General features: G+C 45.0%; 1 protein-coding gene across 1 annotated transcript; it reads right to left on the bottom strand.

Annotated features, from left to right (window-relative positions):
• Positions 1 to 470: 470 nt before the first annotated feature.
• Positions 471 to 17,063, bottom strand: NUP88 (nucleoporin 88). The gene is made up of 17 exons (XM_081890318.1): positions 16,742 to 17,063; positions 15,739 to 15,908; positions 13,958 to 14,083; positions 12,874 to 12,960; positions 12,574 to 12,750; positions 11,955 to 12,141; positions 10,447 to 10,597; positions 9,921 to 10,019; positions 9,124 to 9,214; positions 8,016 to 8,117; positions 7,430 to 7,588; positions 6,133 to 6,258; positions 5,305 to 5,370; positions 3,232 to 3,312; positions 1,552 to 1,678; positions 1,211 to 1,329; positions 471 to 675 (listed from the first exon to the last, which is right to left on the bottom strand). The coding sequence occupies exons 1-17, from the start codon at positions 17,003 to 17,005 to the stop codon at positions 612 to 614; spliced, it is 2,196 nt and encodes a 731-aa protein (XP_081746444.1). The 5' UTR covers positions 17,006 to 17,063; the 3' UTR covers positions 471 to 611.
• Between the last annotated feature and the right edge of the window lie 365 nt (positions 17,064 to 17,428).

Genomic DNA, 17,428 nt, shown 5'->3' with positions numbered 1-17,428 from the left:
GCAAGAACTAGAAAGGCAAGGATTAACATCTGCTTATAGGTTTTCTGTTCTAGTAAGGAAGGTATAGATTTTCTTTAAAAAGATATGGGGTAGGGGCTTAATTTGCAAATGGGTAATTGGCAACATGGTTTTTTACTTACTGGACAAGGGGCAGACATGAATTAAATCGGGAGAAAACATAGGCTGACATTTTGCTCTTACGTTATGTGAATGCTGCAAAAAAACTTGAATACATGAGCAGCACTGACCTTAATATGGCACGTGCAATATCTAGGGGTAAAACCATGCTTGTGCTTTCTCCTTTGGTGTGTGGGGAATTAATCAGTTCTGTAAAGAGACTTTCAGAGTAATCCTGGTGATTATGCCCAAGATCTATTAGCAGGATTCCTTCCTGTGTTTTGCCTTCTGGAGAAGAATCAGCAGTACATCATACCAAATAGTCTAAGCCTAGATTTAGAAGTGAGACAAGCTTTCAAAAAAAGTATTTATTCACAACAGAGATGTTTTATATATAAAAAAATAACACAAGGAACCAACGTATAAAGTAGGAGAAAGGCAGTTTGCGTTCCCTTCATGTTTCACGAGTTTGCTTTACACCATTAATGACGGCTCTAAAAGGTCACATGGTTTCTGACATCATTTATCTGTTTTACCATCGCCTGGATGTGTTCTCCCCTGCATCAGAGAGAGAAAGAGAAAGCACTTCAGTGACTTCAGCCATTCTGAGCAGACAAGGCATGAAAAACAGAGCGCAACACACAACTTTCCCGGGTGGGGTTTTCACCTCCACTACTGCAAGCGGCTACACTAGCAAACAAGCATTTATTAATTTATATACTGCTTCTGGGCAGCTTGACAGTATAAAACCAATTGCCAAAAATACAGTTAACGTACACGATAACAATTTAAGCATGGAAACAACTGCACTTAAAATGTGTAACAAAACAAGCAGCGCAACAATTGGAAGGAGGTTCAAATCGGGTGATAAGGGGAATGTTTGTCTGAGCAGGTGTGTCTTTCACAGCTGGCACAGTGCCAATACTGGTGGGACCCTCTTACTTCAGCACCCTCTTACTCCACATGTACAACCCCTCAACATTACTGCTTGAAAGCACAGCATCAGCACAACAGCTCAGCAGCCAAGAGGTGGGCCTCTTGACTCGCTCGCTGTTCATTTGCCAAGTGTTTCAAAGTGCAAGCGCCCACTTACTCCTCTTTCAGAACTGCTTGGATGCATTTCCTCTGATAGGTGTTAAGGTTGATGGTAGGCTTCCGCGGACTGGTCCCCTTCTCCATTTTTCTCTGCTGATAATCCTTTTTCATTTTAACCTAAAGGCAAGCAGTAAATAGCACAAGAGACAGATGCTTCAAAAACCCTTGAGAAAGTGTTTCAAATACTGCCTTCCAGCTTCACGCGTAGTGCCTCTAGCTCCCACCCTCCTCTTCTACTTATTTATTTTTTAAAGGCTTTTTAGATCACTTGATAATCCCCAAGCGTTACGTATACAAAAACAGCCAAACGTTACAAAAACAATGCACATCCACACTTACTTGCCGGATAGCATTTCCCAAGTGCCGCAGTTGTTCTTCGATTGTCTGTAGTTCCTTCTTCATGTCCTTTTCACTATCTGACAAGACAGGCAGCTGAGAGTGGAAGTTACGCAGTACCTTCTTCATCCTTCAGCCCACAAAGACAGTGTTAGTCAATCAATCTTTTTATTATGCAGTCACAGACTAGAACAAGATAAAAGCAGCAGCCATCTATATCCATGATACAAGATGTGAGGAAGATCTGAAGCATGTCTAAAATAAGCTATACAACATTAAGAGTAGATTAAAAAAGAAACAACACAGCCGTTAAAAATTGTAACAGCAGCCAGACAGAAAAAGGTTTAATCAGAGAAATTTTCTTTACATTTTTTTTCAGCCAGGAGAAGTTTAGCGACAGTCTAATAATACGTTCAAATAATTTGCCAGATACCAATTATAAGTCCTACCTGAAAATTCTGAAATAATGTGAATCAGACAATATCATACCAAAAGTAGCTGAGGGGGAGGCAAATTAAACCCACGTTTCTTGACCACGGATGGTATTCAACGAAGTTTTACTCAGAATACTGAACTGGACCAAGCTTAATCATGTACATTCAACTCAGTGGGTCTATTCCAAGGACAATTTAGTTGACCACCACTTCATATATTACTTTACCACCACCGTCAGAGTCAATGCACTGACTCATATGTTAAATTCAACACAGATATGAGGTCTCTGCACCCTGTGAAAGTGTATGCTAGTTCATTTCTGCAGCTCTTTTATTGTGCACAGAGACTATACACTTGTTGAGTAACGTGTGACCATCCCCAACTTGTAGACAAAGTTAATTGTTTGCAAATTCTGCTTTTAGAACCGAGACAATTATCAAGTGCTAATTAAACAGGAGCAGAAGAGGGGACTGTCACCCTACACTACAAGACAAATTCAGTCCTTATTTTTAAAATGCTGAAAGTTGCCATCAAAGCTGTATGTATTCCCAAGCAGGTCCAAAGACTAATAATAATAATACTAATAATTTATTATTTATACTCCACCCATCTCCCTACCGAATATTAAACTGCATATACAAACTGCACACCACCCATTTTCTAATCAAAGTTATGCAAAATTATGCACATTAATTGTGGTACCCCTACTTTCAAAGCGCTATCAACCATCCTTTATTAAGTTGGCTTCTGTCAACTGTTTTTCAGGAAGAATGGGACCAATTAACTTCACACAAAATCCACTTGCAACTGTGTTGCTCACCTATTCTCTCTCGGCTAATACACAGACCACTCAGGCACACATCAGGGGGTGTAAGTTTGGCTAGATAATGCCAATTCCAAACAGCTTGCCCTTCCAAAGACAACAGCATTGTTTGGGAGCATCTCTGCCATTTTAAACACGGGTTTAAAGGCTTTAGTCAGTGAATAAACTTGCACGAAACTGTTAGCAGCAGCTTAAGTTGTAGGTTTAGTTCATCTGGCTGCCAAACTGCATGCTGCTCAGCTGAAATGCCTCTCCACAACCTGGCTTTCGTTATCATTAATTCAGGCCCGGCAATTCCGAAGGGTGCACATCTTAAGGACAAGGCTTCAGCACAAGCCCAAGGCATACTTGGCATCAGACAGGCATGGGCATTTTCTTGCTCCAGCCCCCAGCAAGAGAGCCTTGTGAAGAGTGTGCCCTTTTACCTGTTCACAATGTCTTCCTGCTTCTCTTTGGCTTCCTCGTACTTGTCAGCTAATCGCTCTGCCATCTCCCGCAAGCTTTTCCTTTGGGCGAAGAGGAAATGTTATTCTGGGATAGTGGTGCGCATTTGTCTCATAAAACAGAACAAGTGGGGTCTATTTGTTGTTTCTTATGAAACAAAGCAGTTCTAAAGGGCAGTGCACCCTTCTCTTTCCATGTCTCCCACCAGCAGCTGGCATGTCTACATGAGGCTGCAAGGGAGAGTTTTAGGAAATTTTGACTCCCATCCAAATCCTGGACACCAGTTACTATAACTTAGCCGGTGCTGTGCTCTATGTGTGCCTTTTAAAAACAGCTCATAAAGGGAGTGTCTTTGTCTGAACCTGACAGGTCTGTTATAGACATGGAATGCATTTTCATGCCAACCAGATGGAAAACACAGAAATGACAGGCAGCAGAAGAGCAGCTGGGTCTCCCATAGACATCAATGGCAAAAGGAAACTCATAGCAAAGCAAATTAGACTTTCTCTAACAAACAAATAAGCAAATAATTTTCTTGCACACCCTTAAATTTGGGATAGATGTGGAAGCAGAGATTTTATGAGTACGGTGAAATAAGACAACCGAAAGTAATTGAATCCATGTACCTGTATAACTGAAGTGCCCCACTGAACCCCAAACCCCAAAACGTCCACCACTGAAATCCCAGTAATGTCCAGGAAATCCCAGCAACACTACCCACTGATAACTTCTATGTCCCATTAAAAGACAATGCCAACCGATGTTGTTTGACACATGTTATAAAAAACAGCCTGAAGCAAATAAAAGCCACAAACTTTTTCTAGCCTACTATATGTTTTGGAAAGTGGTCTATCTACCTGTATGTTCTCTAGGCATTCTTAAGATGTCGTTCCCAAACTTGGTACAACAGTGCCTGAGGCCAAAGAGCCAGTTTCCATTGATGCTTGGATACAATCGGCTGCCATTTTGAATCAAGATGGCAGAACAAACTCTTCCTACCTCTGTCAATTGGGAAACCTCTGATGGCATCGTTGCCCAGTTTGGCATGATGGTTCTTGAGGCAGAGTGGGTTTTTGTCTAGGTTTGAATACTGCCAGATGCCATTTGGATTTTAACCAAATCTGGCAGAAAATTAAAGGGGTTGCGCAGTGGGTTTAGTGAAAGCCTGAATCCCATACCAAATCAGGCCAATCTGGACTTTAACCAAGTTGGGCCATGACAACCCTGGATCCAAACTGCACTGGTTAACATTTCCAGATCTGGCATGGTAGTTCCTGAGATGGTGGAGGATGTTTCGTCTCTATTTAAAAATAATTGGGTGTTGGGAGGTGGCATCAAGAGCCCTAGAAATTACAGATTACATTATCTTACCAGCATCTTTTGATTTCTAAGAATCCCTGAGCAACGCCAGGAACTTTTAGCTAGTAGTTAAAAAAAATAAAGATGAGCAGGAGGATATTATGTTTTAGTGCTACTTTGGGTCCAATTTAGGTACAGGGCTCTTCTTATATTCTTAAAAGCAGCATAATGAAAAGCAGGCAAGTGGCAGAAGTCTAGTGGACACCCCAGACAGTTATTAGGAACACACTTCTTTAAAACAAGCTTACACTAAAATATCACTAACGAATCAAACTATCACTAGAACAGGAACACAAAGTGGGGACTAAATCACATGGAAAAGAAGAGTAACAAAATCAGCAAATCCTAGAAGATCTCTTCAGGTTTTAACCTGGAGTAAAACACTTGTGTCTAATATCAGACCTTGGTGGACATCTCTGGAAAGGATGCTCTGAAAAGTACCTTACAGATCCTTCTAGGCTCAGTGATGCCTGCTCTGGCTGGTAGCAGCTCTTTAAGGTCTTGCACAGGAGGGCTTTCCTGGCCCTAATACCCACAAACATTTTTCACTGGTGATGGATGGGGTTAAACCAGAGATTTTTGACATGCAAGGCACGTTCTCTACCACTGAGCTCTGAGCTGCTCCCACGGGGCGACCCAGTTCTTTTAAACTACCAGCCAAGCGAGCTTAAAAGGCAAAGAGACAGTCACCTCACCTTTCCTCTCGACAGTAGGCAAGATCTTCCAGCTGCTTCTTTTTCTGTTCCCGAAGCAATTTCACTCTGAGGAGCAAGGGTTGAAGGGATAGCCAAACTGTTAGGTTTTTTGACGCAACCTGGCTTGTCTTTCTGCTCTCCCCTACACCTCTAACCCATTGTTCAATGAGAAAAATAAATTATGAGGAACAAGGGGGTTAACCGGGGGTGGAGACATTTAAAGACACACATACAACAGAAAGGGGAATTGTGCTATTAACTGCTCTGTTCCGAAAACGAGAGAAAGGGGAAGGATAACGATCTAGCTGTAGAACAGAGGTGGGCAACCTTTTTCCGTGGCGGGGGGGGGGGGACACACATTCCCTTGATACTCTGTTAGGGGATGCATTCTCTGGTGGGCAGGCCAACCCCTTTCCCCACCCCAATCCAGAGGGCTGCTGGAGGAGGTACATTACACCCTCACTCTCCTTTGCCAGAGGACAGAATTGACAGCTTGCAGAAGGCTTTTGGAATTAAGCCAAACGTTGCCACCGATTGTTTTTCCTCTGGAGCAGGGGTTGGGGGAAAACAAGGCAGGGATTTCCACCCAGTTATGCCACTCTTTCGATTAGCCAATGATAAAGCAAATCAGGAATATGCTCTTCACAAAAAATGTAAATAATTCCCAAGGGCACAAAAGCTATTCACTAGAGATTCTTGTCCCTATTGCATTACACCTGATGAAGCTGGCAGGTAATAGATTGCAGGATCAAGATCAGAAAATAGCCAATTGTTGCTGCAACAGGAGGGAAGAAGAGCAAGAGGCTAGAAGCCAAGGGCCCATTTTACCTTCGCTGGATCTCCTCTCGGGCCAAGTCCTGTTTCAGAATGTATTCCTCCCTGAACACTTGAGTGGCTCTGCTGAGAAGCTGAAGGCATTCTTCAGGGGGAGGGGAAACTTCTTTATCTGCAGACCTGGAAGACAAACACAACACCGTCTTGGCCATTATACCGTACTGCCAAGAGTTGTTGAGCTTTTTGGGGGCTGGCCCAGAGTTGTTGAAACATGGCTCACCCACCTGCCCTGCAACTCACATGCATTGCTAAAGCCACCAATCACCCGCACAATTGCCGCAGCCACAAATAACATGACCAATAGCCGCTGACAATCTCCGGCTCCCAGCGGCAAACAATCCCACGTACCCCCTGTGCCCTATCCGTGTATAAGGCGCCCCCTAATTTTTAACCTACTTTTTAAAGAAAAAAAGCTCGTCTTATACATGGAAAACTATGGTACATGCTCTGATAAAGAGCATTTAGAATCATAGAATTCGAGTTGGAAGGGATCTAGGGGTCATCTAGTTCAACCCCCTGCGATGCAGGAATCTCTTGCCCAATGTGGGGCTTGAACCTACGACTCTGATACTAAGAGTCTCATGCTCTACCGACTGAGCTATCCCAGGCTGCTTTGCCACACAAATGCTTCTGACACCATATGCCCTAAGGCTGTGTGCATCAAGAAGCTTGAACTGGAGAGGGGTCCAGTTATTAGGTAAGATTTCTAACTGGCTTCAAACTGAGGGTTCAGCTCAGATAAGGACATTACAATCAAATTGCATTTGACAAAGCCCTCGAGTCGGATGCTGATCAACACACCAGAAAGCCAATCTATTTTAAATGCCCAGAAAGACTTATAGTAAAGAGAAGCCAAGAAGCCCTGCTCATCGCTGTAGCCCACCAACCCTGCTAGATTTATGTCCCATGAGCCTAACAACCCAGCCAGAACCCCAAAGTGACAGAATATGCTGGTGCGGAAAGAGCAGCAAGAAATTTATGGTGGCACCAGTGAAGTTGCAAGAGCTGTCAAGTGCGGGAGAAGAGGAGCGGAGGTCAGCCAGAACGAAAGACCACTGTGCATAAGTCCATCCTGAAGATGGAGGTGGTGGAACAGCAAGTGTAGACCTTATGCAGTATTACAGCAATGAGAAGGATGAACCCTGTCAGAGTGAAAGGAAAGGGGCTGAGAATACCAGATGATGGAACCCCCTCTTCCAAACACCAAAGGCCAAGGTGTGCCTTTGCCTTTTGGGGACACAGGAGTGATGGGGGATGACGAAAGCCTTTTGCCTCCAGAAAGATTTCATACTTCAATAGGAGAGGGTTAGCAGAATTGCGATCCAGGATATTTCGGATGTGTCGCTCAAAGGAATCCTGCGATTCGGCCAGGATGCGGAGAGGTGAGACTGTAACCGGCGAATCTTGCTTGGTGCACAGAAGAGGAGGGCATGGTGGGTGGATGGCAGAACTGTCAATACAAGTGTCAGGCATTAGTTAGACATTTCCAAAGACACTCCTCACTTGCTTTCATGAAGTTCTTTAGAGGTTTTTAATTCTTTTACACCCTTCCCCCCCAAAAAAGTTTGCAGACCTTTGCAAAGAGCAGGCATGAAATGCTGAATAAGAAACTTCAGAGAATTATTAACACAAGCCTAGTTAGGAATAAGGGAAAGGCAAGTGTGCCAGTCAAGGTAATGAAGGGGTATGTCAGGGATTACCAGGAGAACCAATAGTCATGAATTCAAGGTCAGCAGAGCCTGGTGCCATGGAAACTTGAAGGAGTTACCTAGGCAATTCAGGAGTCCTAGCAACTATATAAGGGAAATATACTGTGTCCTTGGAAGTATGCCTACCATATTTCAGCATTAAAGAGGTAAATGTGGCTCAGTACGTACAGAAGAGGTTTGGTGACACATTCGTAGCTCCTGGTGATGCAGACCATTGTGGGACCCAGAATGTCTGAGACGATCCAAAACCCTATAATTGAGGCCGCTTGGCTGAAGGAACAGAACAGAAAAAATGTCAAGCTATCCCAGAAAACATTGGCAACCCCAAGAACAGAAGAGCAGAAGTCACTTGCTGTCTTCAGACTTGCTGTCTTGCAGAGATTCTACCCATCATATCTATAAGACCACTAGGTAGGTCTTGAAATGTCACAGCAGGCAGAAATGCCTGGATAGTTCAGTTGGTTAAAGTGTGGTGTTGTTAATGCCAAGGCTGCAGGCTTGATCCCCGTATCGGACAACTGCATATTCCTGCATTGCAGGGGGTTTGACGATATGATCTTTGGGGTCTCTTCCAACTCTACAATTTTATGATTCTCTGTTTCAGTTTTCCGCCAGTATCACCAATGTGCTGCCTTTACTGCAGTACAGCCTCAACTGGGGCTCTGTTCCAACACCTTGAAAAACCAGTTCAAAGTCGTGCGTCTGTCACATTTACTGGTACTAGAAGAAAGCTGAAATTTCCATTGGCCCATCCATGCATGTCTTGCTAGTTAAGAAGGCCTCCTTCTGTTGAACCCACCTGGGATGCAGATGTTTCCAACCTGGGATCTACACAAGATTCTGAGGGTACTCACTAAGGAAGTGCTAAGTTCGTGTCACATCAGTAAAGCTTTCTGTTTCATTACATCTCCCTGCCCATCTCTGGGTAATGGGGCTTAACCTTTTGCTCACTGAAGGCCTCCTGCATATCCCCAGAATAAGCATTCATGCCTTGTTCTCTCATGTTCTCCAAAAAAAGCCTTTTTCCAGCCAACATCCTTACCCAGACCTAGAAAAAGGGGCACCCCAAAAACAGTCAAGAGCCTTGTCTTCACCACAGAGAGACACAAACACAGTTCTCCTTCCCTGTCCACCCTGCTTGCTCATCCAAATCTTAACACAAACAACACCATTCAATGCTTGATTTTTCAGAAACTGAGTTGTGTTCTCGGCCTGGATTCTCCAGCAGTAAGAAGCTGCAAGAAGAATATGGATTTGGGAAGAAGCAGACTCTTACCTGCATGGCAGAGGTTTTGTGCAAAGGATGTGCTCTACGATGCATTTCTGTTCTGCTCCAAGTTCTTGCAAACGGTCCTTGTCTTCTTCATCTGAAAAAACAAGTAAACATGCAGGTTACTGGGGAGTCACACCTATCACCCCACAGAACAGTAATGAGGAAATCAGAACTCCTAGCCAAATATCATGCATGGGGGCGGGGGGGGGGGAAATCTGGAGGGGAAAGGGGATTGGTAGGGGGAGGGAGCCAAACTGGACTGAGTAACAGAAGATGCAGGTGATCATTTCAGATCTCTGACAAAAGCCATCTGTCCCTTTCCTGGCAGCCCATTGGGAGGTGGATGAAAAGAAAAGGAGGTGGTCCTGACTATTGGGAGGACACAGATAATGACAAATTTGTTCTGGCCCTACCAGTTTTGGATCACATTTTTGAATGGGTTGTGCCAGCAATATATGGGTTCAGTTCACATGGCTGTGTTTTGAGTGCCATGCCTTAGGCTCTGGTTCTCCCTCCTCTCTGCACGTGCTCCGATGCCCTTCATTATTTCCGGCTTAGTCAAATCTTAGTTTACCTCCAAATCTGAATTGGAAACTACAGTTTGAAGTAGGTTTTCAGTTTTAGTTGGAGGTCAACTATGGTCTGCCAGATTCAGATGTCTCACTAAACTGTACCACTGCCCACTCTATTTATATCCCACCTTTCCACACTACTGGCACACACTACTCAAGACAAGTTGCACCTGTGAGAAACAAGGCTTAGGAATGCAACATTCCAAGGCAGGAAGGTTTCACTACTACCTGAGTCAAGGAACTTTTGAAGTTTGTTGATCCAGGTGACTCCAATGCTGTGCACCCCAGCGTCATGTGTACAGTGATATCGAGAGGGACATTTGGGATCTGAAAATGCAAGTGAGACATTTATGCATTCATGGAGAGCCAACAAAGACACGGGAAGGTTTTAGTCCACATATGATAGCGGCAACGTGGAACTGTGTGAAAATGCAACTGTGCCGAACCTGTTTATATAAAGCAGTTCCATGAACTCCCAGCAATGACCCACATTGTTGCCACCCTCTCATTTATTGATGGGCTGCCTCAAGACGGCAAAGCAACTCAGACCACCGGGAGCTGCAGAAAGAGACAGTAAACAGCTTGCTTGGACAGCTGGGTGGTGCTATCCTGTGACATAAAGATACGTGCAAATCAAGGAACAGGGAGCCTGGCATTTATTAATTTTTGTATTTACCTGCAAGGTCGCTTTAATTGGATGCCAAGTGAGCAGAGCAAGGGGAAAGCAAGAGAGGTAACTGACTTGTGCTCCTACCTCTATGCAATTTGATTGGGCAGGAGAAGTCCGACTCCAGGGGTTCCTCCCCTTCCCTTGAAGCCAGTTTCAGTGCAAGCTCCAGTTCAACACATTCGAACACGTAGAGCGACGGAATGAGGTCAGTTCTTGAATCCCAGGATTTGACAGACTGCAGGGATGATTTGGTTAACATTTCTAAATTTGTCCTCCCTTGAGATAATAGCTCAAGGGATTAAATTCACTTAGGAAGCACCTCCCTCCCCGCCACAAAAAAAGGTAAAAATGGGGGGTTTATTATTTTAATCGCACATTGCATGTATTTTAATTGGGAAACCCAGCACTTGATAAAGTGTGAGCTGTAAGTACAAATAATAAAGAAATATAAATAGAGAACCCTCAATTGTCTCCTAGTGAGCTGGTTGGGAGGGGAAACAATACTTCTTACTCTTTTGTGTGTTTATGCTTTTAAGGTCCAAATGCAGATCAATATTGTGCATTTCTGAGATGCACAGGGTTTTTAAAATAGCTCCTCAGTACAAGACAAATATGAAATATAAGACACCCGGCTGTATTTAGTCATGTCCATTAATTCCCAAGGGGTTGAGTATTAGTGACTGCATTTATACCTCATCTTTTTCTCTAAGGAGTTAAAGATGGTGTACATGGCTCTCCCCCTCCTCAATTAATCCCCACAAGAACCCTGTGAGGCAGGTTAGGCCAAGAGGCAGTGACTGGCCCAAAGCCACCCAGTAAGCTACATGGCTGAGTGGAAACTTGAACCTCTCCCGGGTCCTAATCTGACACTCTAACTACTATACCATGGTGGCTGCTATGAATAGCATGTATGGCTATCTTAGGTCCACTAATTTCATTGAGTCTATTCTGGATACAACTGAGTTGGGTGCAACCTCCTTGCAGAACCTCCAAAATTGTTTATGGCTGCAGAGACAAAGATGTTGATCAGGGGAAAACAATACCAATTTCCGTAATTAAGATGAGCCACAGTTTTTGGGTTTAGGAACTGCAAATCATCAGCTGGGCAGAGGGCCATCATGCTTCTGTGGGAAGAGATTGCTGGAGAGGGAGCCACCTTGAGCTCCTTGGAGGAAAAGTGGGATACCAGTACAACAAATAAATTTAGAAAAAGGATAAGAATGTGCAACAGCACTGTACTATTGGTCACTTGCTCAGTAAGCACATGTCATAATGTGAAAAACCTGTTACAAAAATGGGGAGGACTGCAAAGGTAGCAAGCTAAAAATGAATATCCAGGTTGGGGATACACATAACAACCTTATGCCAAGTCCACAGGTCTATCTTGCCCAATATTAGGACAGGCAGCAGCTTTCTGTGAACTCTGGAAGAGGCCTCTCCTACCACATGCTACCCAGTCCTTTTCACTGGAAAAGCCAGAGTTTGAGTGTGGGACCTTTGAGTGCAAAGTACTACAGTCCCTCCTCATATAATGGGGTGGTGGTGGTGGGGAAGCTCTCCTGAAAACTCCAAGTAGTAACAGGCAAACATACCATCTGTTCATCATCTTCTTCTCCCTCCAGTACCACGCAGTGATAAAGCAGCCCTGACTCTGTGGCAATCACCAAGATGTTGGGAACGCATGAAAGGCAGAGAACCGCACAAGCGTCGTACCCGTAGTTGTCTTCAGCTGCAGGATGCATTGGCAGTGGGCCCAAGAGCCGACCAAGGTTTCCACTGCTACGAAAAAGAAATAGGGGGGAAAGGAGAGTGGAATCAAAGGAAGCCTACTGGGAAGAGCTCAAACTTCTAGGGCAGTTTGCTGCTGCCACCCTCAAAAAAACTCCAAGCAAGCCATGGCCAAATACCTGGAACAGCAAAGTTTTGCAGCCATCCAAGGCACCAAACTGACCCTGTCAGCCTCAGAGCAGAAAGGCTAGGATATACTAATCAGACACCAACCAAATCACCTCAACCATACAAGGAGATAATACAGGCAAGCATTGATTCCTGAACCCTGGATTTCCATTCAGAGTTGAACTAGGAGCAACTGTTTTGGTGTTCAAATCAGTACCCTCCTACTGCCCAGCCATCTATGAGGTCTGGTCAAGCACTGCCCAGTGCAAAAAATGAAGGTGAAAGGAGGATCATGAATCTGGGTTAGACCTTTACCTGTGCAGAAGACTAATGTAGGTCAGAAAAGTCTCCCCATTTTCATACAAGATGTAGAGAGGATACGCTAGCACTTCCTCCTTCTCTCGCTGCCCAGCAATGTTCTTGGGGACTGCTGCCAGGGGCCCAAAGTCGAATGCTACTGCTGTTTCTCCTATCAATGCTGTGTAGGCTCTCCTAAGGGAGGGAGCAGTCAGTTGAGTTTGTAGCAGTTCTCTGCACACATTCAGTTTGCCCAACAAAAAGTGGCTGCTGGGGTGTGCTTGGAGGGGCAACTATGAGGGAAGCTTCAGACCTCACCCCTTATTGAGCCTCAGAGTCTCCTCATCAGCTTCTGAAAGATGAATCACTTTCACGGGTGTCTGGGGTGAATTCAGGCTGTAAATCCTTTAAAGCAAAATATGACATTTAAAAAAAACGAGAAGTACATCCCAGATAATAGCTTCTATAAACCCAACCTCTATTAGATGAATACCTTTACAATTTTCAGTACTGCACCCAACATTATTACACTAGCAGAAGCTGGTGCAGTATCACTTCAGCTGAAGAGCTTCCCTGGTGTCAGACCAAGACCAGAGAGACCCAGTTCAAAGCCCTGCTTAGCCCTCAGCCTTGCTGGGTAGTCCTGGCCTAGTCACTCCCTCCAGGTCTGACATACCTACTACACAGGGTTGCTATGAGGATAAAATAAGAGGACAGAGCATACATGCTACCCTGAGCTCCTTGGAAGAAGAGTGGGAGAAAACTGTAATAAGTATTGCTTAAACAATTGCTCCGTGGGTCTCTAAGCATGTGGTTCCAAATGACCTCATCAAATAAATATTTAAAGGAGGCTACATTAGCCTCTGAAAGCATTTATACTCTGCTAATTAGCTGGAAAAGCTCCTAGGGTAATGCTGTGAGCCCCTCCATTTGATGCTCAGATTGTACATATGATTTTTATAAAACCATATTTCAAAAAGATACCAGTCTCCATTGATCTTTATTGCAAGGGAACCAAACCTAGGGAAGCACTGGAACCCCTTGGAGGATCTCACTGCTCAGAGATTTGGGGGGGGGGCATGCAACAGAACAATGATATAGCATGTGCAGAGCACAGAAAATATTTCAGACCTTTTATTGTCCCCCCCCCCCAAAGTCAACAAGGCAAGTAAGAAAGATTGCCCAAGATCATTGAGTGAGTCTGTGGCTGAGCAAAGATTTGAACCAGAAAACTAAAAGCTTACACTCTTCACCACTATATTCCACTAAATTTTATATATAAAAAAGGATGACTAATATATATTGGATACCAGCACCACCTTTTTAAGCAGTCAGGGAAACCAGGCTCCTTGGATTTCTCAAAGCCTGCTCAAAAGCAAACCATTCAGAGCAATAAAGTTACCTTATCGTGTTGTCAGATGTTAAGAGCACAATGTGAGGGTCCAGTGTCTCACTGGGGTACCAGGCGGAATGCTTCAGGGTCAGGGATGGTGAACTAGTGAAGAACCTTTCAGCAATAGGGATGGTGCTGCAAGAAGACAGGTTTCCATCATGAAAGGCACTATGTTCCAACCCAACAGAGGGCTGCCAACTGTTTGACTGTTGCTGTGCCTTTGACCAGTAGCTTGGGCTACAGACGTTCATGCCCGTGTCCCCTGCCAATTTCTACAGATCAAGCTGGTGTCAAGAGCACAAGAACAGGCCAGGCTTTTCCTCCCCAACTGGCAAACCTATCAAAAGCAAAAAAGCTCAAGGGATAGACAGGCTTGTAACAGTCCTTTTTTATTTCCTAACTTGATGTGTTACATGAACACTACCCTTGCTTAAACTCTAGGTACTAAATAATTAGCTATCATTGGTCCTGAAGGGTCAGTACTCAAACATTTTATCTCTGTGGTGAAAGAATTTAACTAAGGAAGCTTTCTTCTAGGTAAAAATGTAGTCACAGACTCAGTTATTGAAAGCGCTTCCAAACTAAAATCGAAACTTCCCCATAAATGTAAAAAAAGTTGAAAGAGTAGCTATTGTCCAAAAATAACATTTCCTGAAATCTTGTTTTTGAACCAATTAACAGTCCTGCTCCCACAAATGACCCTGCTTATGCCCAGAATCGCCTCCCTGTAATGTATTTGTGAAGCTCTCTCTCTTCAAAACCTATTCCTTGGCACAGTCCCCTAACCTCTATCTCCTAGTGCTATAACTATGTTCAAGTACATATATCTGAAATATTCACGTATCCATTCCTTGTTTACCATTGCCTTCATTTGCCTCTCATCGTCCCTTGTCTTCCTTGTTCTGTTTATAGATTGTAAGCTCCATGAGGCAGAGACCTATCCTCTCATATTTAGTGACGTGCACATAGAAGTCACTGATACTAGCAAATAATGCAGATTGCCAGGCTGTGCAATGTCCTCTCCTGTTTCTTCCACAATGGGGAGAAATTCAACAGCCTTTACTCTTTTCTCTAGCCTCGCAGTGATCTGCCAAATGTTAACTGTGAGCAATTTGAGCAGATGGATGCAAAGAAAAGTTGCCTTAGCTCCCACTTGATACAGCAAAGCAAATGTGTTATCAGCAAGATGGACTGCTTCAGAACTTTGCTCAAAAGCAATCACTTTTAATGGAAAAGCAAGGAACTGAACCTAGAACCTCAGCCTACAAAGCCTGTATCTTAACACTGCATCATAAAGCACCTCAGCCACCCTTCTAAAAAAGTTTGAAAAGAGACTGCCTCTCTATACTGTAGTAGTGGAATGTATGCAGCTGAAACAAAGTCCCTTCAAATATACAGTGGTACCTCGGGTTAAGTACTTAATTCGTTCCGGAGGTCTGTTCTTAACCTGAAACTGTTCTTAACCTGAAGCACCACTTTAGCTAATGGGGCCTACTGCTGCTGCCGTTCCGCCAGAGCACGATTTCTGTTCTTATCCTGAAGCAAAATTCTTCCTGAAGCACTATTTCTGGGTTAGCGGAGTCTGTAACCTGAAGCGTATGCAACCTGAAGCGTATGTAACCTGAGGTACCACTGTAATGCCTGAGAACTTCAGTAAAAACAGTCATCAAATGAGATTGACACGATGTACTCAAAACTGCTTTCTTTACAGACCCAGATGATAATGAAATGGCAACCGTCCCTAGTTCTAGAGCTGCAAGGCAATTATTAGAAATGGAGAGCCTACATACCTACAATTAACCACTGGTTTTCCACCTTCAAACTCAGAGTTCTTTCCCCAGCGTTTAGGTAACTCCAGCACCATCAGGCCTTTTGTTCCTATCAGAGCTACATGCTCCTGTGTAGGACTCAGTGCAGTTTGATACACCTCAAAAAAGGGTGAATTTATGCAGAGCAGGGTCTGGAAATCAAAGTGGCAATCGGTTAAAGCTTAAATATTTGAACTTTGCGCAGAACAAAATCTTTAAAACTAGTGCAAGATGTGTGTGTGTCACTCAATTACATATTTGGCTGCAAGCAAACTGCACCTGTTGCTTCCTACCATTTCATCTGTGCTCACTGGGCATAGCCCCCCTAAATCAATAAAGATCAATAAAAATACATAGCTTAACTGAGGTTCTGCCCCCCTAACGAAAAACCTGCCCCCTCCCAAAAATTATGGGACCTGCGTTCAAATCCCTGCTCAGCCACAAAACTCACTGGGTGTGACCTTAGGGGTCAGTCACTGCCTCTCAGCCAACCCCACCTCACAGGGTTGTTGTGTGTGTGGTGCTGGTGGGATTAATTGGGGAAGCATGTACAGTGGTACCTCGGGTTAAGTACTTAATTCGTTCCGGAGGTCTGTTCTTAACCTGAAAGTGTTCTTAACCTGAAGCACCACTTTAGCTAATGGGGCCTTCTCCTGCTGCTGCACCGCTGGAGCCCGATTTCTGTTCTTATCCAGAAGCAAAGTTCTTAACCTGAAGCACTATTTCTGGGTTAGCGGAGTCTGTAACCTGAAGCGTATGTAACCCGAAATACCACTGTATGCCACCTTGAGCTCCTTGGGAGAAAAAAACCGCAACAAGCCATTCATTCTTATCGCTACTGATAATGCCAGCCTATGGTCCTATATGGATGGAGGGGCTTTCCACAGGTGAGCCGCCACCACCTTGAGGCCCGAAGCGGCGGCGCCCCAAGCACAGGTTGGCCACCTCAGTGAGGGCCGAGTCCTATCGGGGCGAAAGGCCGCACCTGGTACTGGCCCAGCCTGTCGGGCTCGTCGCCCAGGCCCCTCAGGCTGAGGGCGTAGAAGGCGGCGCGCTCGCCGTCCCACAGGAAGAGCTCCCCGCCGAGGCCGAACAACAGGTCCCGCGGGAGGGACGGGCGCGACGACTCGGGCCCCCGCTCCGGCCCGGCCTCCTTGTCGGCCTGCTCCCGCAAGCGGCACAGCACGGCGTGGTGAGGCAGCTCCGCCCACCAGCGCTCTCCCAAGCCCGGCGCCACGGCCGCCGCCATCGTCGCCGGTCGATGAAGCCGGTCGGGGCCTCGCTGCCTCAGGAGCGCGGGACTACGAGCCCCAGAGTGCACCGCGGACGGTGACGTCAGCGTCCCGGCGGACCGATAAAGATGGTTAAGCCCAGCGGGTATCTTCGCCACGGGAGGGAGCGAGGGAAGGACGAGACCCAGAGTGCACCGCGGCCTGCTGACGCAAGCGGTCTCTGGACCGTAAACTTGTGAAAAGTGTAGACGTGAAAATGCTATGGGGTTTTCCATAGATATTCTCATTATCCTGGAGTGGAAGTGAGGGCTGCTTACGTCGAAAGAACATCCCGCCCGTTCAAATCTTGGCAGTATTTTCTATTGGCTAGGCTGGGCGAAATAAGCGGGGAAGGATCTCCGGGATTTCATCTGTTAATTTAGTATCTTTTTTGTTTTTTG

This window comes from Podarcis melisellensis (assembly GCF_964234715.1).
Source record: "Podarcis melisellensis genome assembly, chromosome: 15".
Taxonomy (NCBI): domain Eukaryota; kingdom Metazoa; phylum Chordata; class Lepidosauria; order Squamata; family Lacertidae; genus Podarcis; species Podarcis melisellensis.
The sequence above is the reverse complement of the archived record's forward strand: the minus strand, read 5'-3'. Positions and strand labels throughout refer to the sequence as shown.

Bases quoted from the DNA above. Each gene is read 5' to 3' on its own strand.
- NUP88 (XM_081890318.1), bottom strand. From the start codon at position 17,005: ATGGCGGCGGCCGTGGCGCCGGGCTTGGGAGAGCGCTGGTGGGCGGAG. The intron at 7,589-8,015 runs GTACGTACTGAG...TTGTATTGACAG, and splicing joins TGTGTCACCAAACCTCTTCT to TTCTGCCATCCACCCACCAT. The intron at 676-1,210 runs GTAAGTGGGCGC...TCTCTGATGCAG, and splicing joins CAAGCAGTTCTGAAAGAGGA to GGGAGAACACATCCAGGCGA.